Source organism: Tamandua tetradactyla, chromosome 26 (genome assembly GCF_023851605.1).
Source record: "Tamandua tetradactyla isolate mTamTet1 chromosome 26, mTamTet1.pri, whole genome shotgun sequence".
Classification (NCBI taxonomy): domain Eukaryota; kingdom Metazoa; phylum Chordata; class Mammalia; order Pilosa; family Myrmecophagidae; genus Tamandua; species Tamandua tetradactyla.
The window spans coordinates 39,763,879-39,791,356 of NC_135352.1; the positions used below are offsets into that span (position 1 = coordinate 39,763,879).

The following is a 27,478-nucleotide window of genomic DNA, read 5'->3' on the forward strand; positions in this document are numbered from 1 at the left end:
TAAGGGATATAGAAAAAAAATAAGGGGAACAAAGGTTAAAATATGGAAGTACTAGTGGTCAGTGAGAGGGTGGGGTGAGGGGTATGGTATGTATGAGTTTTTTCTTTTTTCTTTTTATTTCTTTTTCTGGAGTGATGCACATGTTCTAAATAATGATCATAGTGATGAATATATTACCATGTGATGATATTGTGAGCCACTGATTGTACACCATGTATGGAATGTTTGAATGTTAAGAATGTTGTGCTGTATGTTGTTTATCAATAAAAATATTTTTAAAAATGTAATCAGCCATAAATGAATATCACATACTGATAATTTAAGTCCACAGAAACAGAATGGGCATCATCACCAGGCCAAGTTGAAACCTGAACCTAACTACCACAATTCCCTTCAGTTTTTGTTTCCCTGGCTTTCTTTTTTTAATTTTTTTTTATTAATCAAAAAAAAGAAAAGAAATTAACACAACATTTAGAAATCATTCCATTCTACACATACACTCAGTAATTCTTAGTATCATCACATAGATGTATGATCATCATTTCTTAGTACATTTGCATCGATTTAGGAAAAGAACTAGCAAAACAGCAGAAAAAAATATAGAATGTTAATATAGAGAAGAGAATTAAAATAATAATACTAATAAAAATATATATATATATAAAAAGGAAAAAGAAAAAAAACAAAAACAAAAGATACAAACAAACAAACAAGCAAACAAAAAACTATATTTCAGGTGCAGCTTCATTCAGTGTTCCAACATAGTTACATTACACTTAGGTATTATTGTGCTGTCCATTTTTGAGTTTTTGTATCTAGTCCTGTTGCACAGTCTGTATCCCTTCAGCTCCAATTACCCATTATCTTACCCTGTTTCTAACTCCTGCTGGTCTCTGTTACCAATGATATATTCCAAGCTGATTCTCGAATGTCGGTTCACATCAGTGGGACCTTACAGTATTTGTCCTTTAGTTTTGGGCTAGACTCACTCAGCATAATGTTCTCTAGGTCCATCCATGTTATTACATGCTTCATAAGTTTAGTCTGTCTTAAAGCTGCATAATATTCCATCGTAGGTATACGCCACAGTTTGTTTAGCCACTCGTCTGTTGATGGACATTTTGGCTGTCTCCATCTCTTTGCAATTGTAGATAATGCTGCTATAAACACTGGTGTGCAAATGTCCGCCTGTGTCTTTGCCCTTAAGTCCTTTGAGTAGATACCTAGCAGTGGTATTGCTGGGTCGTAATCCATTCTGCCAGTCTATGTCTTTTGATTGGGAAATTCAGTCCATTAACTTTTAGTGTTATTACTGTTTGGATAATATTTTCCTCTACCATTTTGGCTTTTGTATTATATATATCATATCTGATTTTCCTTCTTTCTACACTTTACTCCATACCTCTCTCTTCTGTCTTTTCGTATCTGACTCTAGTGCTCCCTTTAGTATTTCTCGCAGAGCTGGTCTCTTGGTCACAAATTCTCTCAGTGACTTTTTGTCTGTAAATGTTTTAATTTCTCCTTCATTTTTGAAGGACAGTTTTGCTGGATATAGAAGTCTTGGTTGGCAGTTTTTCTCTTTTAGTATTTTAAATATATCATCCCACTGTCTTCTAGCTTCCATGGTTTCTGCTGAGAAATCTACACATAGTCTTATTGGGTTTCCCTTGTATGTGACAGATTGTTTTTCTCTTGCTGCTTTCAAGATCCTCTCTTTCTCTTTGACCTCTGACATTCTAACTAGTAAGTGTCTTGGAGAACGCCTATTTGGGTCTATTTTCTTTGGGGTGCGCTGCACTTCTTGGATCTGTAAATTTAGGTCTCTCATAAGAGTTGGGAAATTTTCAGTGATAATTTCTTCCATTAGTTTTTCTCCTCCTTTTCCCTTCTCTTCTCCTTCTGGGACACCCACAACACGTATGTTTGTGCGCTTCATATTGTCATTCAGTTCCCTGATCCCCTGCTCAAGTTTTTCCATTCTTTTCCCTATAGTTTCTGTTTCTTTTTGGAGTTCAGATGTTCCATCCTCCAGTTCACTAATTGTAGCTTCTGTCTCTTTAGATCTACCATTGTAGGTATCCATTGTTTTTTCCATTTTTTCTTCTTTGTCCTTCACTCCCATAAGTTCTATGATTTGTTTTTTCAGATTTTCTATTTCTTCTTTTGTTCAGCCCATGTCTTCTTCATGTCCTCCCTCAATTTACTGATTTGGTTTTTGAAGAGTTTTTCCATTTCTGTTCGTATATTCAGCATTAGTTGTCTCAGCTCCTGTATCTCATTTGAACTATTGGTTTGTTCCTTTGACTGGGCCATATCTTCAATTTTCCGAGCGTCATCCATTATTTTCTGCTGGTGTCTGGGCATTTGATCAGATTTCCCTGGGTGTGGGACCCGGCTGGTTGAAAGGTTTTTCTGTGAAATCTCTGGGCTCTGTTTTTCTTTTCCTGCCCAGTAGGTGGCGCTCGTCTGTCTGCGGGTCCCACCAGTAAAAGATGCTGTGGCTCCTTTAACTTGCCAATCCGAATCTTGCAGTCGGCCCGGGAAACCGCGCGTGGAGGGGGGGTCGCCGGCCACCGCGGCTTGGGGGAGTGCCGGTCCAAATTGCCCAGCTGGCCCGAGACGCCAAGCGTGGCGGGAGGTCCCCGCTATCCAACGTTCCCAGTCAGACCGGGGAGCCACGTGCGTGGAGGGGACCCCAGTCGCCAGTCGCCCCGGCGGGGAAAACACGCGCCCCTCGGGTATCTCACCGCAGCGGATTCTCCCTGCCCGTTCAGCCATTCCAGAATGGGGTACGCTGTCTTTTTGGTCTCTGTTGTGGCTCCGGGAGCTGTTTCGTATTGTTTCTGTTTCTTTAGTTGCTGTTCTGGAGGAGGAACTAAGACCCGTGCGTCTTACTAAGCTGCCATCTTCTCCGGAAGTCATCCCTGGTTTTCTTTTTATCTGAATTTCTTTCTCTCATAAAGGACTCCAGTAAGAGAATTAAGACCCATCCTGAATGATGTTGGTCACTCCTTAACTGAAGTAGTCTCATCAAAAGATCTTACTTATACTGGTTTTTTAAACACACAGGAATGGATTAGATTTCAGAACATGTTTTTCTGGGAGTACACAGAGCTTCAAACTACTACAGTTAAATATTAGATCAAAATTGTGAAAATATAACACAAATTTGTCTGGAAACATCTATTCACAATAGATAAAATCATTCTCACAACAGAGAATAGAGGTGAGATTGGACTGTCCCCAGGGAGCAGTCCATCCTTTGCGCTGCAGCCTTTAAGAGGGTGCACTTTTTGTGTTTGCACAGGAAGAAGGTGAACTATAACTCCTGGGAAATCAAGCCTGTGTGTAGCCCTGCACAGTGGTTTACTAAACTCTGTGTGATAGTCCAAACCTAAACAGAGGATCTCTGCCTTGAAGAAATATATATGGTACTGTGATAATGACATGTTTCATACACCATTTGATGCCAAATAGTGTACAACTGATGTGAATGTGCACGTGTGAAATGTAAAACTGAAAGAAAACTTACAAATGGCCATTGCTAGGTAATGAGGTGAGGGATAGTTTTTATTTTCTTCAATATTTTTGGTTTAAAAAACAACTGTTTTTTAAACAGAGAGCAATTTTATTTTATTAAAATATTTCTATAAACCAGGAATCCTCAGTCAAGTCCAATTATGTGTTTGAGGAGACATTTGGCAATTTCTAGAGACATTTTTGCTTGTCATGGCTGCAGGGAGGCTGCTACTGCATCTGGTGGATAGAGGACAGGGATGCAACTAAACATCCTATAATACACAGGCTAGCCCCCCACAAAAAAGAATTATCTGGTCCAAAATGTCAATGGCTCCACAGTTGGGAAACTCTGCTTGAAACAGAGACCAGACTTACGTTCAGTGTAGATATCGGATTCGGTGTCTGCCTTGCCCGAAATGGTGAGAAGGGCCTGAGATCCAATACTATTCAAGTCAACCTGTTCAACATCAGATACCATGGAATTCACAACACGCTGGTCAAAGAGAGCTGGTCTGGCAATCTGTTTAGAGAAAGTAGAATAGACACTAAACTATATCATTGAAATTCTCACCAAAGGAAAGTTTTAGCTTCTAGAAAAATAGTTCCTAGATGTGCTGGTTTGAAAGGAAGTATGCCCCCTAAGAAAAGTCATGTTTTAATATAAATCCCATTTCATAAAGGTAGAATAATCCCTATTCAATACTGTATATTTGAAACTGTAATGAGATCATCTCCCTGGCTGATGTGATTTAGTCAAGAATGGTTGTTAAACTGGATTAGGGGATGATATGTCTCCACCCATTTGGGTGGATCTTGATTGGTTTATTGGAGTCCTATAAAAGAGGAAATATTTTGGAGAATGAGAGACTCAGAGAGAGCAGAGAATGCTGCAGCACCATGAAGCAGAGAACCACCAGCCAGTGACCTTTGGAGATGAAGAAGGAAGACGCCTCCGGGGAGCTTCATGAAACCGGAAGCCAGGAGAGAAAGCTTGCAGATGACACTGTATTCGCCATGTGCCCTTCCAGCCAAGAGAGAAGCCCTGACTCTGTTCGCCATGTGCCTTCTGACTTGAGAGAGAAAACCTGAACTTCATCGGCCTTCTTGAACCAAAGTATCTTTCCCTGGATGCCTTTAAATTGGACATTTCTATAGACTTGTTTTAATTGGGATATTTTCTCGGCCTTAGAACTGTAAACTAGCAACTCATTAAATTCCCCTTGTTAAAAGCCAAAAAAAAAAAAATTATTCTCAAAAAAGAAGTTATGAGGTAATTAGTTATGTTTCATAAGATATCAACAAATATTCAACTGAATATGGGCCAAATGGACAATTCCATTAAAATTTAAGAGTTGTTGATACCCTTAACTACTAGTTCCTAAGATAGCTTAATTGTATTCACTTTCTCTCAAATGATCTCTGCAGTTTCTACAGCTATATTCTGCAGTATTTATATTTAAGGTCTAAATTGTCCTTGACTATTTTGAATGCAGTGTTGAACAAGTGGAAAAATAAAATTCACTGACCTTAAATAAAACAACGCTTTATTAAGGTATAATTTATATACAGTAAATTTCACCCACTGTGAATATAAACAAAATTACTTTTACTGAATTTATAGTTGTGCAATAATCACTATCATCCAGTTTTAGAATATTTCCATGACCCCAAATTTTTCCTCAAACCTTTTTACAGTTAGTCCCTGCTCCAATCCCCAGGCCTCATGCATTATTCTTCTGCTTTTTGTCTATAGATCTCCTTTTCTTGAAATCTCAATTAAATAAATCATACAATATGTAATCTTTTGTGTCTGGCTTCTTTTTTTAGCACGTTTTAGGGTTCATTCACCTTGTAGCTTTTATCAGCCTCTGTTCCTTTTTCCTCCCCATACCATGTTTTTTATGAACAGCATTCCAGGGTATGAATATATATCAACTTATTTATCCATTCAGCAGTTAATGAGCATTTGGATTGCTTCCAGGTTTTATTATTACTAGTAAAACTACTATAAATGTTTCCATGTTGTGTTTGTAGATGCCTAGGAGTGGAATCACTGAGTTGTATGGTAAATACATGTGTAACTTTTTAAGGAGCTTCCAGTTTTCCATAGTGACTGTACCATTTTATGTTATTGCCAGCAATGCATAAGGACTTCAGTTTCTGCACATCTTAATCAACACTTGTTATAATTTCTCTTCTACATTACAGCCATCTTAGTGGGTGCTAGATGGTATCTTAGGGCTTTAATTTGCATTTCCCTAAGATGTTAAACATCTTTTCATGTTTATTTGTTAGTGATTAGTCATTGGCTGTTTGGTGTAGACTAATGTTAAGGCCTAGTATCCTATGGGATTATGAATTTTTAAAGTATTTTGAGAGATTGTACAGTCTTCACATAGAATTTGAGTTCAACTTTAATTTTTGCAATATCTTATTTTGTAGGTATAGAAGCAGTCATTATATTATAGTATAATGGTATTCATACCATTGACTGGTCAATCTGTTAAAACACAAAGATGTGTTACTTTTGGATGAAAAATGATTATTAATACACAAAACACATACAATAAAGTATATAAATCTCAAGTATGCAGGAGGATGAATTTTTACATGCATATATCTACATGCATGTATGTATGTCTATACACACATCTGTAACCAGTACTCTTAATTCTTTGGCTGCTCAAAGAAATACCAAGCAATGGGTTGGCTTAAACAATGGGAATTTATTGGCTCATGGTTTTGAGGCTAAGAAAATTCTAATCAAGGTGTCATCATGGTAATGCTTTGTTTCCAAAGACTGGAGTCATGGGGCTGGGTGCTGGCGATCCTTGGTCCTTGGCTCCTTTGTCACATGACAATGCTCAAGGCTACCTCTCCAGGCCTCTCCGTTTTCTTCTGGGCTCCACTGATGTTCAGTGTCTAGCTTCTACCTGTATGGCTTTCTCTTTGTCTCTCTGAATTTCATTCCACTTATAAAGGATTCCAGTAATAGGATTAAGACCCTTTTGGGGCCATATCTCAGCTGAAGTAACCTCATCAAAGGCCCTACTTACAATGGGTTCATACCCACAGGAGTGGATTAAGTTTAAGAACACATTTTTCTGGGTTAAATAGACCTCCAAACCACCACAAACATTCAGATCAAGGTAGAACACACATGGCTTATTACAGTTTAATGCAAATTATTATTCTTTTATAAAACAAAAGATCCTTACAACACTTTTAACTCCACTTGCCCGTCTCCTACCCTTTATGCTATTGTCATATATTTTATTGGCAAGTTATAAAAAGCCACAAGACTTTTAGCCTTTTAAAACAAGGAATTTTTTTTTTTTAAATAATTCATATAGTTACCTCTATCTGTGCACTATGATTCTCCATGCTTCCATCTAGGACCATTTTCTTTAAGCAAACTACTGACAGTGAATCTTCTCAGTTTTTGATTGTCTGAAAACATCTTTATTTTGCCTGAAGTCTTGACTTTTCCCCCTAGACACAGAAATCAAGGCTAGCAGTTTTTTTGTCCCCCTCAGCAATTTGTGATGTCACTCCATGGCCTTTTCTTTTCATAGCTCTGCTGTAATTCAGTCTTCAGATTTATTGATGCTTTTTTCAAGTTATTGTCATTTTACTTTGGTTCCTTCTAAGATTCTCTTTTTGTCTTTAGTTTTTAACACTTATATTATGATATGCTTAGATATAGCTTTCTTTGTATTTACCCTTCCTGGGACTTACTGAACTTCTTAATTCTACAGGCTATTTTTCATCAGTATCAGAACATTCTGAACCATTATCTCTAAGTAACTGTTTTTTCTCTCTCCTCTCTTTCTGAGAATCAAGTTAAACATTAGATTTATTGACTGTTATTTCTATCCTTCCCCCCCACCACGTCCCCCGTGCTTAATTTGTATATCTTTTATAGACCCATCTTTCAGTTTAGTGATCCTGTCTTTAGTTGGGTCAGTCTGCATTACGACTATTGTTTTAGTTTCTCCACAGGGAAAACATGCAGTGGGTTGGTTTAACAACAGGAAGTTATGGACTAATGGTTTCAAAGGCTAAAAGCCTTGCTTAATTCTGGGGTTGGTCTCTCTTGGTTGGCCACTGATCTTTGGAGCTCTTGGCTTCTCCATCACTCAATGCACATAGAGGTGTCTTTTCTTCATATCTGGTGAATTCCAGCTTCTTGCTTCTCCTCTGGCTTCTCTTTCTGTTTACAATTTCCTCTACGTGGAAACACTTTGGCCAAATTGGATTAGGGTCCCACCTCATTCAGTTTGGGCACCTCTTTTTTTTTTTTTTTTTTTTTTGAATATTTTTATTGACAAATCTTCATACACATATAGTCCATATGGTGTATAATCAATGGTTCACAATATCAACACATAGTTGTGTGTTCATCACCATGATCATTTTTTAGAACATTTGTATCACTCCAGAAAAAGAAAAAGAAAAAAGAAAAAACTCATACATCCCATACTCCTTACCTCTCCCTCTCTTTGACACTAGTATTTCAATCTACCCAATTTATTTTGCCTTGTCCCCCCACAATATTTATTTTTTTATCAATTTTTTTTTACTCATCTGTTCATACCCTGGATAAAAGAAGCATCAGACACAAGGTTTTCACGCTCACACATGACATCGTAAAAGTTATATCACTATGTAATTGTCTTCAAGAACCAAGGTTACCAGAACATAGCTCAACAGTTTCAGGTACTTTCTTCCAACCACTCCAATACACCATAAACTAAAAAGGGATATCTATATAACAACATAAGAATAACCTCCTGACTGTTTGGAATCTCCCAGCCCCTGAAATTTTATTTCGTCTCATTTCTCTCTTCTCCCTTTTTTGTCACTAAGGCTTTCTCAATCCCATGGTGCCGGGTCCTGGCGAATCCTGGGAGTCTGTCCCATGTTGCCAGAGAGGTTTACACCTCTGGCAGTCATATCCCAAGTAGTGGGAAGGGCAGCGAATTCACCTGCCAAGTTGGCTTAGAAAGAGAGGCCATAGATGAGCAACAAAAGAGGTTCTCTGGAGGTGACTCTTAGGCATAATTCTAAGTAGGCTTAGCCTATTTTTACTGGGATGTTTAATAGGGACGAACCCCAAGATTGAGGACTCAGCCTATTGATTTGGTTGTCCCCACTGCTTGTGAGACTATCAGAAATTCTCCAAATGAGGAAGTTGAATATTTCCTCCTTTCTCCCCAACCCCACAACAGGACTTTGCAAATACTTCTTTATTCACTGCCCAAATTACTCTGGGATATATTGGGGCATCACACGAACCTGGAAAAACCAACAAGTTCTCACGCCCTATTCAAGATTCCAAGTACTTATGGTGTTCAACTAAACTAACCACACAAGTTAAATTAGGTAATATAAATTTAAATATAAATTTTTTTTTTGTAAGTATATTGCTTCTTTTTTTTTTTTTATGCAGTCCTTTAATTTTTTTTTATGCAGTCCTTTAATTTTTTTTTATTAATTAAAAAAAGAATTAACAAAACAATTAGAAATCATTCCAATCTACATGTACAATCAGTAATTCTTAATAACATCACATAGTTGCATATTCATCATTTCTTAGTACATTTGCATCGATTTAGAAAAAGAAATAAAAAGACAACAGAATAAGAATTAAAACAATAATAGAAAGAAAAAAAAAACAAAAAAAACAAAAACAAAAAACCTATACCTCACATGCAGCTTCATTCAGTGTTTTAACATAATTGCATTACAATTGGGTAGTATTGTGCTGTCCATTTCTGAGTTTTTATATCCAGTCCCGTTGTACAGTCTGTATCCCTTCATCTCCAATTATCCCTTCTCTCTCTTTTTTTTTTTAATTAACGGAAAAAAAGAAATTAACCCAACATTTAGAGATCATACCATTCTACACATGCAATCATTAATTCTTAACATCATCACATAGATGCATGATCATCATTTCTTAGTACATTTGCATTGGTTTAGAAGAACTAGCAACATAACCGAAAAAGATATAGAATGTTAATATAGAGAAAAAAATAAAAGTAATAATAGTAAAATCAAAACAAAACAAAACAAAACAAAACAAAAACCTATAGCTCAGATGCAGCTTCATTCAGTGTTTTAACATGATTACTTTACAATTAGGTATTATTGTGCTGTCCATTTTTGAGTTTTTGTATCTAGTCCTGTTGCACAGTCTGTATCCCTTCAGCTTCAATTACCCATTGTCTTACCCTGTTTCTAACTCCTGCTGAACTCTGTTACCAATGACATATTTCAAGTTTATTCTCGAATGTCCGTTCACATCAGTGGGACCATACAGTATTTGTCCTTTAGTTTTTGGCTGGATTCACTCAGCATAATATTCTCTAGGTCCATCCATGTTATTACATGGTTCATAAGTTTATCTTGTCTTAAAGCTGCATAATATTCCATCGTATGTATATACCACAGTTTGTTTAGCCACTCTTCTGTTGATGGAGATTTTGGCTGTTTCCATCTCTTTGCAATTGTAAATAATGCTGCTATAAACATTGGTGTGCAAATGTCCGTTTGTGTCTTTGCCCTTAAGTCCTTTGAGTAGATACCTAGCAATGGTATTGCTGGGTCGTATGGCAATTCTATATTCAGCTTTTTGAGGAACCGCCAAACTGCCTTCCACAGTGGTTGCACCCTTTGACATTCCCACCAACAGTGGATAAGTGTGCCTCTTTCTCCGCATCCTCTCCAGCACTTGTCATTTTCTGTTTTGTTGATAATGGCCATTCTGGTGGGTGTGAGATGATATCTCATTGTGGTTTTGATTTGCATTTCTCTAATGGCCAGGGACATTGAGCATCTCTTCATGTACCTCTTGGCCATCCGTATTTCCTCTTCTGAGAGGTGTCTGTTCAAGTCTTTTTCCCATTTTGTAATTGGGTTGGCTGTCTTTTTGTTGTTGAGATGAACAATCTCTTTATAAATTCTGGATACTAGACCTTTATCTGATATATCATTTCCAAATATTGTCTCCCATTGTGAAGGCTGTCTTTCTACTTTCTTGATGAAGTTCTTTGATGCACAAAAGTGTTTAATTTTGAGGAGTTCCCATTTATTTATTTCCTTCTTCAGTGCTCTTGCTTTAGGTTTAAGGTCCATAAAACCGCCTCCAGTTGTAAGATCCATAAGATATCTCCCAACATTTTCCTCTAACTGTTTTATGGTCTTAGACCTAATGTTTAGATCTTTGATCCATTTTGAGTTAACTTTTGTATAGGGTGTGAGAGATGGGTCTTCTTTCATTCTTTTGCATATGGATATCCAGTTCTCTAGGCACCATTTATTGAAGAGACTGCTCTGTCCCAGGTGAGTTGGCTTGACTGCCTCATCAAAGATCAAATGTCCATAGATGAGAGGGTCTATATCTGAGCACTCTATTCGATTCCATTGGTTGATATATCTATCTTTATGCCAATACCATGCTGTTTTGACCACTGTGGCTTCATAATATGCCTTAAAGTTAGGCAGCGCGAGACCTCCAGCTTCGTTTTTTTTCCTCAAGATGTTTTTAGCAATTCGGGGCACCCTGCCCTTCCAGATAAATTTGCTTATTGGTTTTTCTATTTCTGAAAAATAAGTTGTTGGGATTTTGATTGGTATTGCATTGAATCTGTAAATCAATTTAGGTAGGATTGACATCTTAACTATATTTAGTCTTCCAATCCATGAACACGGTATGCCCTTCCATCTATTTAGGTCTTTTGTGATTTCTTTTAGCAGTTTTTTGTAGTTTTCTTTATATAGGTTTTTTGTCTCTTTAGTTAAATTTATTCCTAGGTATTTTATTCTTTTAGTTGCAATTGTAAATGGGATTCGTTTCTTGATTTCCCCCTCAGCTTGTTCATTACTAGTGTATAGAAATGCTACAGATTTTTGAATGTTGATCTTGTAACCTGCTACTTTGCTGTACTCATTTATTAGCTCTAGTAGTTTTGTTGTGGATTTTTCCGGGTTTTCGACGTATAGTATCATATCGTCTGCAAACAGTGATAGTTTTACTTCTTCCTTTCCAATTTTGATGCCTTGTATTTCTTTTTCTTGCCTAATTTCTCTGGCTAGAACTTCCAACACGATGTTGAATAACAGTGGTGATAGTGGACATCCTTGTCTTGTTCCTGATCTTAGGGGGAAAGTTTTCAATTTTTCCCCATTGAGGATGATATTAGCTGTGGGTTTTTCATATATTCCCTCTATCATTTTAAGGAAGTTCCCTTGTATTCCTATCTTTTGAAGTGTTTTCAACAGGAAAGGATGTTGAATCTTGTCGAATGCCTTCTCTGCATCAATTGAGATGATCATGTGATTTTTCTGCTTTGATTTGTTGATATGGTGTATTACATTAATTGATTTTCTTATGTTGAACCATCCTTGCATACCTGGGATGAATCCTACTTGGTCATGATGTATAATTCTTTTAATGTGTTGTTGGATACAATTTGCTAGAATTTTATTGAGGATTTTTGCATCTGTATTCATTAGAGAGATTGGTCTGTAGTTTTCTTTTTTTGTAATATCTTTGCCTGGTTTTGGTATGAGGGTGATGTTGGCTTCATAGAATGAATTAGGTAGTTTTCCCTCCACTTCGATTTTTTTGAAGAGTTTGAAGAGAATTGGTACTAATTCTTTCTGGAACGTTTGGTAGAATTCACATGTGAAGCCATCTGGTCCTGGACTTTTCTTTTTAGGAAGCTTTTGAATGACTAATTCAATTTCTTTACTTGTGATTGGTTTGTTGAGGTCATCTATGTCTTCTTGAGTCAAAGTTGGTTGTTCATGTCTTTCCAGGAACCCGTCCATTTCCTCTAAATTGTTGTATTTATTAGCGTAAAGTTGTTCATAGTATCCTGTTATTACCTCCTTTATTTCTGTGAGGTCAGTAGTTATGTCTCCTCTTCCATTTCTGATCTTATTTATTTGCATCCTCTCTCTTCTTCTTTTTGTCAATCTTGCTAAGGGCCCATCAATCTTATTGATTTTCTCATAGAACCAACTTCTGGCCTTATTGATTTTCTCTATTGTTTTCATGTTTTCAATTTCATTTATTTGTGCTCTAATCTTTGTTATTTCTTTCCTTTTGCTTGCTTTGGGGTTAGCTTGCTGTTCTTTCTCCAGTTCTTCCAAATGGATAGTTAATTCCTGAATTTTTGCCTTTTCTTCTTTTCTGATATAGGCATTTAGAGCAATAAATTTCCCTCTTAGCACTGCCTTTGCTGCGTCCCATAAGTTTTGATATGTTGTGTTTTCATTTTCATTCGCCTCGAGGTATTTGCTAATTTCTCTTGCAATTTCTTCTTTGACCCAGTCGTTGTTTAGGAGTGTGTTGTTGAGCCTCGACGTATTTGTGAATTTTCTGGCACTCTGCCTATTATTGATTTCCAACATCATTCCTTTATGGTCCGAGAAAGTGTTGTGTAAGATTTCAATCTTTTTAAATTTGTTAAGACTTGCTTTGTGACCCAGCATATGGTCTATCTTTGAGAATGATCCATGAGCACTTGAGAAAAAGGTGTATCCTGCTGTTGTGGGATGTAATGTCCTATAAATGTCTATTAAGTCTAGTTCATTTATAGTAATATTCAGATTCTCTATTTCTTTGTTGATCCTCTGTCTAGATGTTCTGTCCCTTGATGAGAGTGGTGAGTTGAAGTCTCCAACTATTATGGTATATGAGTCTATTTCCCTTTTCAGTGTTTGCAGTATATTCCTCACGTATTTTGGGGCATTCTGATTCGGTGCGTAAATATTTATGATTGTTATGTCTTCTTGTTTAATTGTTCCTTTTATTAGTATATAGTGTCCTTCTTTGTCTCTTTTAACTGTTTTACATTTGAAGTCTAATTTGTTGGATATTAGTATAGCCACTCCTGCTCTTTTCTGGTTGTTATTTGCATGAAATATCTTTTCCCAACCTTTCACTTTCAACCTATGTTTATCTTTGGGTCTAAGATGTGTTTCCTGTAGACAGCATATAGAAGGATCCTGTTTTTTAATCCATTCTGCCAATCCATGTCTTTTGATTGGGGAATTCAGTCCATTGACATTTAGTGTTATTACTGTTTGGATAATATTTTCCTCTACCATTTTGCCTTTTGTATTATATATATCATATCTGACTTTCCTTCTTTCTACACTTTTCTCCATGTCTCTCTCTTCTGTCTTTTTGTATCTGACTCTAGTGCTTCCTTTAGTATTTCTTGCAGAGCTGGTCTCTTGGTCACAAATTCTCTTAGTGACTTTTTGTCTGAGAATGTTTTAATTTCTCCCTCATTTTTGAAGGACAATTTTGCTGGATATAGGAGTCTTGGCTGGCAGTTTTTCTCTTTTAGTAACTTAAATATATCATCCCACTGTCTTCTAGCTTCCATGGTTTCTGCTGAGAAATCTACACATAGTCTTATTGGGTTTCCCTTGTATGTGACGGATTGTTTTTCTCTCGCTGCCTTCAAGATCCTCTCTTTCTCTTTGACCTCTGACATTCTAACTAGTAAGAGTCTTGGGGAACGCCTATTTGTGTCTAATCTCTTTGGGATGCGCTGCACTTCTTGGATCTGTAATTTTAGGTCTTTCATAAGAGTTGGGAAATTTTCAGTGATAATTTCTTCCATTAGTTTTTCTCCTCCTTTTCCCTTCTCTTCTCCTTCTGGGACACCCACAACACGTATATTTGTGCGGTTCATATTGTCCTTGAGTTCCCTGATACCCTGTTCAAATTTTTCCATTCTTTTCCCTATAGTTTCTGTTTCTTTTTGGAATTCAGATGTTCCATCCTCCAAATCACTAATTCTATCTTCTGTCTCTTTAAATCTATCATTGTAGCTATCCATTATTTTTTCTATGTTTGCTACTTTATCCTTCACTTCCATAAGTTCTGCGATTTGTTTTTTCAGTTTTTCTATTTCTTCTTTATGTTCAGCCCATGTCTTCTTCATGTCCTCCCTCAATTTATCGATTTCATTTTTGAAGAGGTTTTCCATTTCTGTTTGTATATTCAGCATTAGTTGTCTCAGCTCTTGTGTCTCATTTGAGCTATTGGTTTGTTCCTTTGACTGAGCCATATTCTCAATCTTTTTGAGCGTGGACAGTTATCTTCTGCTGCTGGCGTCTGGGCATTTATTCAGATTTCTCTTGGTGTTGGACCCAGCAAGGTTGTAATATTTTTCTGTGAAATCTCTGGGTTCTGTTTTTCTTATCCTGCCCAGTAGGTGGCGCTCGTGGCACACGTTTGTCTGCGGGTCCCACCAGTAAAAGGTGCTGTGGGACCTTAAACTTTGGAAAACTCTCGCCGTCCTGGGGGTTCGCTAGCCGAAGCGGCTTGAGCCGGCCCGGGGTCCGAACGCAGGGAGGGTTGCTGGTCGCCGCAGCCAGGGAAAGAGCCCGTCCGAATTTCCTAGTCGGCCCTGGGCAACAAGCGTGGCGGGAGGGCGCCAGCGGCAGCGGCCCACCCGAGAGAGTGCACGTTCCCCGGGAGTCACGGGGTCACCGTTCTCCACGGCCTGGGGGTTTCCGATCTAATTCTCTAAGTTGGTCCGGGGGCTGTGCGTGGTGTGGGCGCCAGTCGCCTTGGTTTCAGGGGACCACCTCTCCAATTCTCCCAGCCGGCCCGGGAAGGGGGAAGGGAGTAACTCCGGCTGCTTGCCACCCCGCCCGGTAAGGCCCGCGCGCCTCGGCGATCTCACCCGAGCTGCTTCTCTCAGCCAGCCAGCCGTTCCAGGATGGGGTACGCTGTCTTTTTTTATCTCTGTTGTGGCTTTGGGCGCTTTCTGTATCGTTTCTACTCCCCTAGTAGGTGTCCTGGAGAAGAAACTAAGATCCGCGCGTCTTACTAAGCCACCATCTTCCAGGAAGTGATCTAAATATAAATTTTGCACCAACTAAACTTCTCTTTGGTCACACACAGAAGTTGAAGTTTTAAAATATGGACGATATCACCCTTTACCCTGTACTCTATCTACCCAAGTTCTATCCAGATCAGCTTCATCAATGTCTCCAGTCAAAGTCTGATCCCTTTTTCAAGTTTTTAAACAGTTCCTATATGGGGCACTGTTGACTTTCATAGCTTCAGAGCTCTGAGTCTCAGGTGTCACATAAATAACCGAAGTTTTAGGGAATGGACAGGTTACATACAAACAGCTTAGCATCTTAGAAATTAGAAATAACAGTTACAACTCCTGAATATTTGTGGCTGCTGTAAGAGCTTACAATCTAGGGCGCTTTACAATTGGCCCTGAACTGAGAATCCATGCTCTCAACTTCAATTCACCAAGTTTTTATATTATAGTTAGTCTGTATGAGTGAGGCATGATAATATTTGTCTTTTTGTTTCCGACATTTCATTCAACATACAGTCCTTAATATATTCATTTACCTAGTTGCATGCCTCACAACTTCATTTCTTCTTGTGGCTGCTCAATAGTCCATTCTATGCATACACCACAATTTCCCCTTCCATTCCTCAGTCTCATACCCTTAGGCAACATCCATCCATTGTGAATCAGGAAAACTGATGCCCAAAACACAAGTGTGCAATGTCCATTCATGTCCCAAGTTTCTCCAGGTATACACTGATTAATGGGGTTGCAGGATTACATGGCAACCCCACCCCTAGTCTCCTGTGGAACCACCACACTGTCCTCCAAGGGGCTGTACCTCTCAGTTTCCCTACTGACAGTGAACTGCATTTTCTCTAGCACTTGTTTCTCTCTGTTCATTTTCAGTTTTATTTGCACATCATACAATCCAAGCTAAGTAAATAGACGTGCCTTTGACACCATAATCTGTATGAAGACATTTTCTTTTCTTTCACAAAGAATACATACTTCTCCCCTATACTTCCCACCTGCTGACATTTAGTTTTGGCATAATGAATTTGGGCACATCTTCACTAATGACATTTCAAAGGTCCTATTTACAAATGGGTTCACCCGCCACAGGACCAGGGGTTGGGACCTGAACATGCATTTTGTGGGGCACATGATTTAATCTCAAACGGTCATCCAATATTTTGACATTTTTCAGTGCTAGAATATCCATTGGATCATTTATGCATTCCAATTCTTTGCTGAAATATTCTGTCCTTTCAACTGTTCATCACTTCCTATATCTCCTAAGCATATTAATCACAGTTTTAAAGTCTGTGTCTGCTAACTCCAATATCCTGATCAACTGTGGATGTTTCTATTGCTTTTTCTCTTGATTATTAGTCACATTTTCTTGTCTCTTCGTGTATAGTATTTCTTTTTTGTGTTAGATATTGTGGAAGGTGTTATAGAGACTCCAGATATCTTTTACTAAAGAGGATTTTCCCTTTACTCTATTAGGCAGAATCAATGCCCTTATTAGGCGTAAGGGTGGGGGTTTGGTTATCTCTATCCAATGACGGATTTTGCTGGAATCAGACTGGGTTGCAAAGTTTTAGGAAGACCTAGGCCACCTCTGGGTTTTTTGTTTTTAAATATTTAGACATTAATTCTGCTTTTAGTGCCAATGGTAAAGGATCAGCTTTCCTGGGAATTGGAGTTTCTCTCTCTCAGTGCCTATTTTAACTTGAGAGTTTAAGGTATAGAAGCTGTCACTCTTCACCTACCCCATCTTGGGTCTTCTTTTGGTTGAAAGTAATAATGTAATGATACTGTCTGAGTGGATTTTAGTGCTTACTTTCCAAATGAGGGTTAAAGTTTAATTATGATAAGGGAAAGTTTAGGGAAAAAAAGTCCTCAGACATTGTCACTTGAGCTTATGATTGAGAGCTGATGGTCTTGGTCTCCCAATTGTAAATATTATGGAACATTCAATTCTGCTTTTTGGAGGTTTTAAGCTTACTGCTTTACATTCCTGCCTATGCAGTTTCAAAATCTGGCACGTCTTCAGGAAGAGCAAGTCATGTATTTGTGTCAGACCTCTTCTTTCTAGCAATACTTCTGTCTCCTAAACAACATGAAACTTGGGAGATTTCACCCTGATTTTTAAAAGCTTTGGCACACCTAGTCTCCCACACTGCTTCAGAATTCATCAGGTGTCTGTGTGGAAAACAGATCAATATCTAACTTTAAGGGTTCTCAAATTTCTGATTCATTGTGCCAGTTCTACACAACTGCCTTAAGCTTGCCAGATTCTCCTTCCCTCAGTAAATGTCCTTTTTCTTGGCCCAAAGTCAGACTGTTCTACAATTTCATGCCTAAAATCCACAAATGTCCTAAAAAAAATAATTAGTACACCTAGGAAGCACTCTTCTCCATCCTGAATTTTAGTTCATCAAGTTATTTGGTGATTTCTTCTATAGATTTCCAATATCCTTAAAAATAGAATTTTTGCAATTTCAGCCCCCCCCACCCCCCATTTTTTTGGTCCCTACTTGCAGCAGCGGGGGATTTTAAAAGTACGTAACTTTTTTGTGAACATTTAATTTATCCCAACTCACAAAAATAATAGTTTTTTGGGGGGAAGAAAAAAACAAAATACCTTTGATTGTGGGTTGTTGCTTTTTTTTTTTAAACCATCTTTCACTGAAAATGTTCTAAGAAATGATCATGATGATGAATATGCAACTGTGTGATGATATTGTGAATTACTGATTACATATGTAGAATAGAATGATCATATGTTAAGAATGTTTGTTTCTTTGTTGTCATATTTTAAAAAAAATTTAAAAATTAATAAAAAAACATCTTTCATTGAAAATGTTATCAACAGCATGAGGGTGTTTTTTTTTCTTAGCCTGTATTTCCATTTCTTAAAAAATATATCATTGAATATCACTAAATTGAATCTCTGTAGGTAGAGGTTATACAATTAGGTCTCAGAATCAGTGATCTACCCACAAGTGGATGTTGTTTATTTGATAATATGCTTCAGTTAACTTCTCTCTGCCTTTAAAACAACTTGAATGTATTGAACTCTAATATAAGATTCATTTTTGAAAAACTAATGTGTGCAGAGTAGTTTTTAGTGCACAGTTTTAGAACATTTGCGGTACTCCAAAAAGAAAACCCTATACTTTTTAGCTGTCACTTCTCAATCCTTTTATCCCTACTCGACCTTACATAACAATAGCGTCGTATAGGGGGAAAATACAACTAATGTAAACCATGGACTTTAGTTAACAGTAATATTTTAATATTCTTTCATCAGTTGTATCAAAGGTACCACACTAATGCGAAGTATCAACAATAGGGAGGTATATGGGAACGCTGTATCTTTTTAGATGACTTTTCTGTAAACCTACTAAACAAACAAAAAAACAATAATTAATAAAGTACATTCTGTTAAGTGAAAGATATCAGATACAACATACTACATATTGTATGATTCCATTTACATAAAATGTAAATATTAATACATAGGGACAGGATTAGTGGTTATGTAGGGCTGCAGAGTAACTATTTATATACACATATAAATTATGTACATATAAATTACCCTGGAAACAGCTTCAATCTGAAACTCATAATTGGTTTACTGCTAAATGGTAATGTTATTACATTTCATGAGATGCTGAACTCAGGGAAACAAAGTGATACACTGGTCTCATATTGGGGATAAAAAACGCCTGATAAGTTCATTTTAACAGCACAAAACAATGACTGAGCACTACCATGTAATCTAAAGCTTGGTCTACATAGCTTATTACATTTGGGAAGTGTGCTGGTTTGAAAGGAAGTATGCCCCCTAAGAAAAGCCATATTTTAATATAAATCTCATTTCTTAAAGGTAGAATAATCCCTATTCAGTACTGTATATTTGAAACTGTAATGAGATCATCTCCCTGATTGATGAGATTTAGTTAAGAATGGTTGTTAAACTGGATTAGGGGATGACATGTCTCCACCCATTTGAGTGGGTCTTGATTAGTTTCTGAAGTCCTATAAAAGAGGAAACATTTTGGAGATTCAGAGAGACTCAGAGAGAGAGCAGAGAATGCTGCAGCACCATGAAGCAGAGAGTCCACCAGCCAGCGACCTTTGGAGATGAAGAAGGAAAACGCCTCCCGGGGAGCTTCATGAAACAGGAAGCCAGGAGACCAAGCTAGCAGATGACACCGTATTCGCCATGTGCCTGTCCAGCCGAGAGAGAAGCCCTGACTGTGTTCGCCTTGTGCCTTCTCACTTGAGAGAGAAACCCTGAACTTCATCGGCCTTCTTGAACCAAGGTATCTTTCCCTGGATGCCTTTGATTGGACATTTCTTTAGACTTGTTTTAATTGGGACATTTTCTCAGCCTTAGAACTATAAACTAGCAACTCATTAAATTCCCCCTTTTTAAAAGCCATTCCATTTCTGGTATATTGCATTCTGACAGCTAGCAAACTAGAACAGGAAGCTATCAATTCTTCCTTTACCATATACTGTTTTGAGTAACTGAGCTTCAAACTAATTGGTACTCTTATAAAGGATTTCTTAGCATCCAAGTTCTTTATCTTTTAATTTTTAAATTATAACTCCTGACTGCATAACAATTGCAAAAGTAAAAATACATTTCCCACATTATGATGACAGTTTCATAACATTATAGAAGCATACAATTTAAGAGTGGATAGTACCTTAGAGATTGCCCTCTACACCTCATTTTATAGGTTGTCAACCAAAGGCTCAGTAATGTTAACTGTTCAAACTCAGAAGCCCTTGCTAGTTTTTGTTTATACTTTGTGTATGTGTCTGTGTGTGTGCATATGTATGAAGAACATAAACACTTTCCTCTTCATCATCTTTTTGAGTGATGCATCATTTAATAAAATACATTTGGGGAATTATTTTTAGAATATAACAATTGATGTGTTCCTTAAAAAATTGGGCTGTGTGACTGTGGCTCAGCAGCAGAATTCTCACCTGCCATGCCGGAGACCTGGGTTCGATTTCTGGTGCCTGCCTATGCCAAAAATAAATAAATAAATAAATAAATAAATAAAATATTGGTTTTAAGGTTGAGTTTTATAAATACAATCTTATTTGCCCTTTTAGAAGCACAATAAGATTAGAATTACGAGTAGAAAAGACCTTCAGTATTACCTCTTTATCAGAGATTTCAGTTTTCCGATAAAGTCAGAATCGTTCACCAAGTGATTCAGAGTCTGGTGTCCAGACTTACTTTTTCCACGTATCTAATCCATCCTTTCAGAATTACATTTAGATCTAGACTTCTGCCACCAGATTCTGCATCTAGTCTTTACAAAAAAGGAGTTTATTCAATCAACTACTGAATACATCTCACTTAAACCTTTTTTCATTTCTCTCTTCACTGATGCTTCTGTGTAATTTCTAGGTCAGGAACTACTGGCATGAGAGTGAACAATGGTAAAAGGTAGATTAAACTCGGCTGTGATGGAGTAAAGAAAGGAAATTGGAATTGCTCCTACTTCTTAACATTACCATTGCAGATATTAGTTTTAAATTACTGACTCAGGATATCCTGAGGACACCATTAGGGAGCAGCGTATGGAAGATATAGGTAATCAAGTAGGCTAAATGAAGGTATTTGGAATAATCTTTAAAATTGGTTTACTCCTAAGCAGTAGAGTTGACTATTATGAGTTGAACTGTGTCCCTGAAAAAGATATGCTCAAACCTTAACCCCTGGTTCAGTGAATGTGACCTTATTTGGAAATGGGGTCTTTCAAGATATTTTAGTTAAGATGATGTCAAACTGGAATCCAACATGATGTCCTGAAAAAAGAAAGGGAGAGGAGACAGCCGTGTGACACAACAAGCAGAGACTGATTAACGCTACAACCAAGGCACACCAAGGATTGCTGGCTAACCAGAAACCAGAAGGGAGGCATTGAACACTCTTCCCTACAGACTTTAGGGTGAGTATGACACCTTGATTTTGGACTCCAGAACAGTGAAGCAACAAATTTCTGTTGTTTTAAGACATTCTGTTTATGGTATGCTGTTAAGCAGCCCTAGGACACGAAGACATTGACAAGGTCGAGTTCTTAGTACCCTCAGCACAACTCATTTCTTTCTATATTACAATGGGTGAAAGAATTTCTCTAGAATTCAATTATACACCAAGCCTTGGCATTTGCAGATTTAACATTTCTGGTTTCTATTATTTGCAACAATAAAAGGGCAGGTTAAGATAAATTCAAATTTTGCTCCTTTAAAGCAGATCAGTCAGTGAGCCTAACGTCTACTTTCGCTTTACCTTTATGGTCCCTTGCCTCTCCTTACTTCATAGGTATCATTAAAAGACCTTTTTGGACAATAGCTGCTCAAATTAAACTCTTTGCTAGTGCAGTTAATAGGAGAAAACAGAAAGAAAAGAAAAGAAAATAGAAAATAGAAGTGTTGGAACAGTAGAGAGAATTCAGACAGTTGCTGATTTGGAACGTGAATAAATTCAGTATTTGCACTATAGTGAAAGAAAAACATAGTTTATGAAACCATTTTATTGCTTTGTACTGTAGTTTTGAATTTTTGTCTCCTATACTGCAAGTTTTCTGAGAACAAAGACTTTTCATCTTCTATTTCTACTGCTAAGCTTTTGGCATTTATCGATGGAATAAATGCCCAGTTTTTTACATAAGTACAACTTTATACCATAGTTAAAAATATATTATTCTAAAAGGATTATAAAATGTTAAAGTAAATTTAAAAACTTGAACACATTAGGAAAATCACAGTTTATTACTATTTGAATAATTTAGTGTGATTCGTCAGTTTATATTTTTGTGTACTTTTAGAGCACAACAAGGACTGGTTTTGCAGGTATGGAAAGCTTCATAGGCAGGTAGGAACGCTATAAACCTGGAGTATGATTAACAAAATTAGGAGACACTAAGGGCCACGGAAACACATTTCGAAGAATCTAGTTTATATTTAGATAAAAACGATCTAAATAATAGACAAAAAGGATTCAGTAAATCTAGGTAGGTGGCTGCTGGTCCCGAGGTACTATGGAATATGATGACTACACAGACACCAAATAGGAGCCACAGTTTAACAAAGGCCAACGAAATTACGGAGAAGACGACAGAGAGCTTAAAATCTGTTGGAACCGTCTGTCACTGCAACATATGGAATAGGAGGAGGAAAAATAAGTCCCCAAAGTTAAACGCAACGCAAAACTAGCACCCCAGGCTGCCAGCGGGGCAGTTTCCCGGGGGCCCGGGCGCTATGGGCGCGCTCCCGAAACGCGCGCAGGCCGCACGCCCGCCTCGGGGAACGTCTGCAAGCAGGGGCAGGGAACGGACAGCCTTCAGCGGATTCTCAGAGGAGTCTTTGACATGGAAACGTTTTTAAAAAAAGTTTAAAGAGCTACCAGAGCAGAGGGACCAGGAAGTAAACAGCGCGGAGGCGGCCGGGACCGCGCACGCAGGGCCCCGGCCCGAGGGAGGTGCCGCCCGCCCCGCCCCTTCCGGACCCGGAGGGCGCCCCTGTTTACCTCGGTCTTTGACGCCGAGACAAAATGGAGAGGGAGGGAGGGTCCTCGTGGGCGTGACTCCGCGGCGGGAAGCGCCTCGCTTCGCGGTTGAACGGAGCGGCGGGAGGGCCCCGCTGCGCGCTTGCGCGCCGACCCCTTCCCGCTCCCCGCCGCCGCGCGTCTGCCCTGGGCTCCACCCCAGGCTCAGGGGCCACAGGCCGGGCGGGGGGTCCCTCCGCGAGGCCCCCGCCCGTCTCTCCCTGTGTGTTATTCTGTGAACGGAGCAGGCCCCCGTGGGCCGCGGGGCTGGGCGACTACAGCTCCCAGGAGACAGCGCCGGGCCCCGCGCGGGCTGAGGGGACGACGCCGGCCGCCGGGTGCGGGAAGGACGGGCAGGCCGCCTCTGCTGACTTAGCGCCCGCTCGCCGCGCCGCGGCTCCTGACCACCATGGAAACAACCCCCCGACTCTCGACTTCATATTTTTAAATCTGGCGGGGCTCTCCTTCTCCGGCCAACCACTCCCCCCGTTTACCGCCTCAGCCACTCAGCGCCAGGCCCGCCATTTTTTAAACCCTTTTCCCGCCGCCAATCAGGATCGAGCAGTACATTCCTCTCCTGACCGGTTCTAACGGGTCTGGGAGTTAACGACCTGGGCGACCCACCGAACCTGCTAGGCTGGGGTTGAAGGGAGGGGCCTGGCGAGACATCGGCCAATCGGGAGCCGTCGTGGCGGCGGGGCGGGGGTTCTCTGCGTTTGAATAATCACCAGAACCAATCAGCGAGCTGGGGGTGTGGCCGGCGGCCTGGCTCGTCAAGTTACCGTGGCGCGGAGAACTCTGCAAAACAAGAGGCTGAGGATTGCGTTAGCGAGAAACCAGTTCACTCCGGAGCCCCGGGCAGGAAGCTCTGCGCTCGCTCCGTGTGCTCTGCGAGGCTCTGAGGCAAAGTTCCGCGGTTCGCAGCAGGTAAGCAGCGCCCCCGACGCCCTCGGGTGAGCGGCCCGCGGTTCCCCCTTTCCTCAGGGCCCTCAGTCCGGACTCGGCGCCCGGGCGCTCGGCGTTCGACCCGGCGGGCGGGATGTGGGGAGCGGGCGGGTGAAGGCCGGGGGCCGTGGCGGGCGGCGGCGGCAGGCTCGCCGGGGCCGGCTGGGGGTCGTTTGTGAGGTCCGGGGCGAGGCGACGACAAGGCCGCCCCTTGCTGGAGTGGGGCTCGCGTCGTGGGCCCGGGGCACGGCTGAGTCAGGGGCGGGGGTTTGGGGGCGCCCGCGAGGAGCGTTCGGCCCGGCGGGGCCGGGGGCGGCGGGGGCAGGGCAGGGCGCGTTTGCGCGGGAAGCGGAGCCCCGCCGGCGGCCGCCTCCTCGCGGCCCGGGCCCCGCGCCGACCCCGAGGCCCTCTCCCCCGCGGCAGGCGCCGGCCGTCACCATGGGTAAAGGAGACCCCAACAAGCCCAGAGGCAAGATGTCCTCGTACGCCTTCTTCGTGCAGACGTGCCGGGAGGAGCACAAGAAGAAGCACCCGGACTCTTCGGTCAACTTCGCCGAGTTCTCCAAGAAATGTTCGGAGAGATGGAAGGTGAGGCGGGCGCCGGGGCAGGGCGAATGGTTCTCAGGTGTGAGGCTTCGGGCCGGGGCCCCGAGCAGACGTGCAGCTCGGAGCTTGCAGGATTCCCGCACTCACTCACTCACATAGTTGATGGTTCCAGACAGACCGCGGCAGGCTTTTCTATGCGTAGTTTTAGGATCCCTAAAACAAAGTCCTCGCAGCTAAGGAAAATGTGATCCTCAAGGAAATGACACGTTGGGGCCTTTCTCGTGTGTGGCGCTTACAACTCTGCTGTATTAACAGTTGTTTCTACTCCTGATTTTATACCCACAGACAATGTCTGCAAAGGAAAAGTCCAAGTTTGAAGATATGGCCAAAAGTGACAAAGCTCGTTATGACAGGGAGATGAAAAATTATGTTCCTCCCAAAGGTGATAAAAAAGGAAAGAAAAAAGATCCCAATGCCCCGAAAAGGCCACCGTAAGTTGATTTAAAAGCCGACCAAATTGCCACTTGGGTTTTTCCTTCAGTCGATTGACTCTGTTCCTTCTTTCCAGATCTGCCTTCTTCCTGTTTTGCTCTGAACATCGTCCAAAGATCAAAAGTGAACATCCAGGCCTATCCATTGGGGATACTGCAAAAAAATTGGGTGAAATGTGGTCTGAACAGTCAGCCAAAGATAAACAGCCATATGAACAGAAAGCAGCCAAGCTAAAGGAGAAATATGAGAAGGTACATTGTCTTTTTTACCTTTTTAAGGAAAATAACTTTAAAAATATTTATTAAAATTAAGTAGGTATTTTCTAAGTAAGTTAGAGTAGGTGTATAGACTGTAGGAGAGTTAGGAAGCTGAGGTCATCTTAAATCAGTGGTTGTCAGCATGAGCAACACAAACTGAGTCCTTATTTTTTACGATTGAAATCCGTGTTTGTGGTAAATCCCTTCACATAAAATCTGTTTTGTGGTTATTTAGGCCTTTTATTAGTTAAAAAAGATTTTTATGTAGAAGTATCTACTCAAAATGAGGAGAATGGATTTTGGTAGTGAAAATAATCATTGATTTTAGTATATCCAGTCGTTTTACATCTTTGGCTTTCTGCAGCTTAGGGAGAACAAATGCCCTCAAAACAGCTAAACTCTGAATACTTTTATAGACAGTCATCAGCGTTATTGGTCAATAAGCTTAGGTTGTTTACAGCTAAATAGTTTTCACAGTTGAGTAATGACACCGGATGCTGATTTAAAAAATTTTTTTTTTTTTTACAATATTTCAGGATATTGCTGCATACCGTGCCAAGGGCAAAAGTGAAGCCGGAAAGAAGGGCCCTGGCAGGCCAACAGGCTCAAAGAAGAAGAATGAACCAGAAGATGAAGAGGCAGAGGAGGAGGAAGAAGAAGATGAAGATGATGAGGAAGAGGATGAAGATGAAGAATAAATGGCTAACCTGTAATGATGTGTGTGGAGTGTGCGTGTGTGCTCAGGCAGTTGTTTTGCTAAGAATGTGAATTCAAGTGCAGCTCAATATTAGCTTCAGTATAAAAACTGTACAGATTTTTGTATAGCTGATAAGATTCTTTGTAGAGAAAATACTTTTTTAAAAATGCAGGTTGTAGCTTTTTGAGGGGCTACTACATAGTTAGATTTTAAAGCTTCTGATGTTGAATGTTTCTATTTAATGGTTTCTTTAATTTCTTGACTTTGGATGGTAGCACAGCAAACTCCTAGGAATTAGTATCAGTAGTAAATTTTGGGTTTTTTAGGATGTTGCATTTCGTTTTTTTTAAAAAAAATTTTGTAATAAAATTATGTATATTATTTCTATTGTCTTTGTCTTAATGTTAAATTAACCATAAAAAGTATTTATGGTCTGGAACCATGTCAATTTTTCCATTTCTGTCTAATATTTCTTAGACATAGTTGATTTCGTAAAATGTTTTGATGGTTAATAGAATCTCAAACATGCCCATATAAATCATATATATAAAGTGTTCTTTAAAAACCAGATCTGGAATTTAATGAACTCAATTTTTAACATTTCGTGGAGTTTTGCAGAATGAATGTTTTGTTGTTAATATTCCTGTTCTCCCCCGAGATTTTTTTAAGCTGCACTTTGTTTTTGGGGAAAATTTTTTCTTTAATGTGAGGGATTCAGTATAGTGAAGCCATACCTAAAAAAAGCATACTTTTTGAAAAGTCATTAGTAACAAAACTATACTTTCTATTAATAATTTGGACTAGCCCAAGGTAGAACTCCAGGGTGAATTTTGAGTTATCTTTTCAAAATAGTCTGGTCTTAAGCTTTAGAATTCTGGGTAACAATAGTCTAAGAAGGCATTTGAGATGATTTTTTTGTGATATCCCACAAGTGTAATTTGGCTAAATTTTATAATTTATATTGACAGGGGAAGGCATAGTTACTCCCATGAGGAAGCAGTTACTTGTATCTGAATTTAGGTGACTTTTGAAAGATCTGTTGATTAGTAAGTGAAAGTTGACTGTTAAATACAGAAGAAACCTATTTGTTTACAAGTGTATAATTAGACCTGACAGTTTTGGTTACCTATTATGTCAGGATTCCTATTACCCAATGTGGGAGCCTTGGCCACTCTTATGCCATATTTGCAATAAATATTTAGTAAGGATTATTTTGTTTCATAAACAGGAAATACTAACCAAAGTTTCATTAAACGGAAGTGAGGAATTAACATAATTATCAGAATAAGTAGACTCAAGTAAAATCTTCAAATTTCTTAGTAATTGCCCTTCATTAATTATATCCCAATAGTTAGACATTCAAATATAAGGTTTTCACTGAACATAAAATGGAAACTAATTTTCAGTTTCCTCGTATTAGGTGACTTAGTATGCTAAAAACTTTAATGTGTTTGAGTCTTAACATAATTAGGGCTGGATCCCAGTTCCCTCTACCAAGTGCTAACTATGAATTTTAACTCTAAGCTTGTTTTTTCATATTAAGGGGTCAATGCCTACTTTAGTGTTTTAATGATTAAATGAGAAT

The 27,478-nt window shown here is 39.4% G+C and overlaps 1 protein-coding gene and 1 long non-coding RNA gene across 2 annotated transcripts; one reads left to right on the forward strand and one right to left on the reverse strand.

The window, feature by feature from the left end:
• Positions 1 to 3,226: 3,226 nt before the first annotated feature.
• On the reverse strand, positions 3,227 to 24,013 carry LOC143669724 (uncharacterized). The gene is made up of 3 exons (XR_013169016.1): positions 22,939 to 24,013; positions 3,895 to 4,039; positions 3,227 to 3,756 (listed from the first exon to the last, which is right to left on the reverse strand). It is a non-coding gene; the product is annotated as an uncharacterized LOC143669724 (long non-coding RNA).
• On the forward strand, positions 23,468 to 26,274 carry HMGB2 (high mobility group box 2). Its single transcript, XM_077144316.1, has 5 exons — positions 23,468 to 23,883; positions 24,325 to 24,489; positions 24,793 to 24,938; positions 25,016 to 25,190; positions 25,733 to 26,274. Exons 2-5 carry the CDS (start codon positions 24,340 to 24,342, stop codon positions 25,892 to 25,894), a joined length of 633 nt encoding a protein of 210 aa, XP_077000431.1. The 5' UTR covers positions 23,468 to 23,883; positions 24,325 to 24,339; the 3' UTR covers positions 25,895 to 26,274.
• Positions 26,275 to 27,478: the final 1,204 nt, after the last annotated feature.

Bases quoted from the DNA above. Each gene is read 5' to 3' on its own strand.
- HMGB2 (XM_077144316.1), top strand. From the start codon at position 24,340: ATGGGTAAAGGAGACCCCAACAAGCCCAGAGGCAAGATGTCCTCGTAC. The intron at 24,939-25,015 runs GTAAGTTGATTT...CCTTCTTTCCAG, and splicing joins AATGCCCCGAAAAGGCCACC to ATCTGCCTTCTTCCTGTTTT. The intron at 25,191-25,732 runs GTACATTGTCTT...ACAATATTTCAG, and splicing joins TAAAGGAGAAATATGAGAAG to GATATTGCTGCATACCGTGC.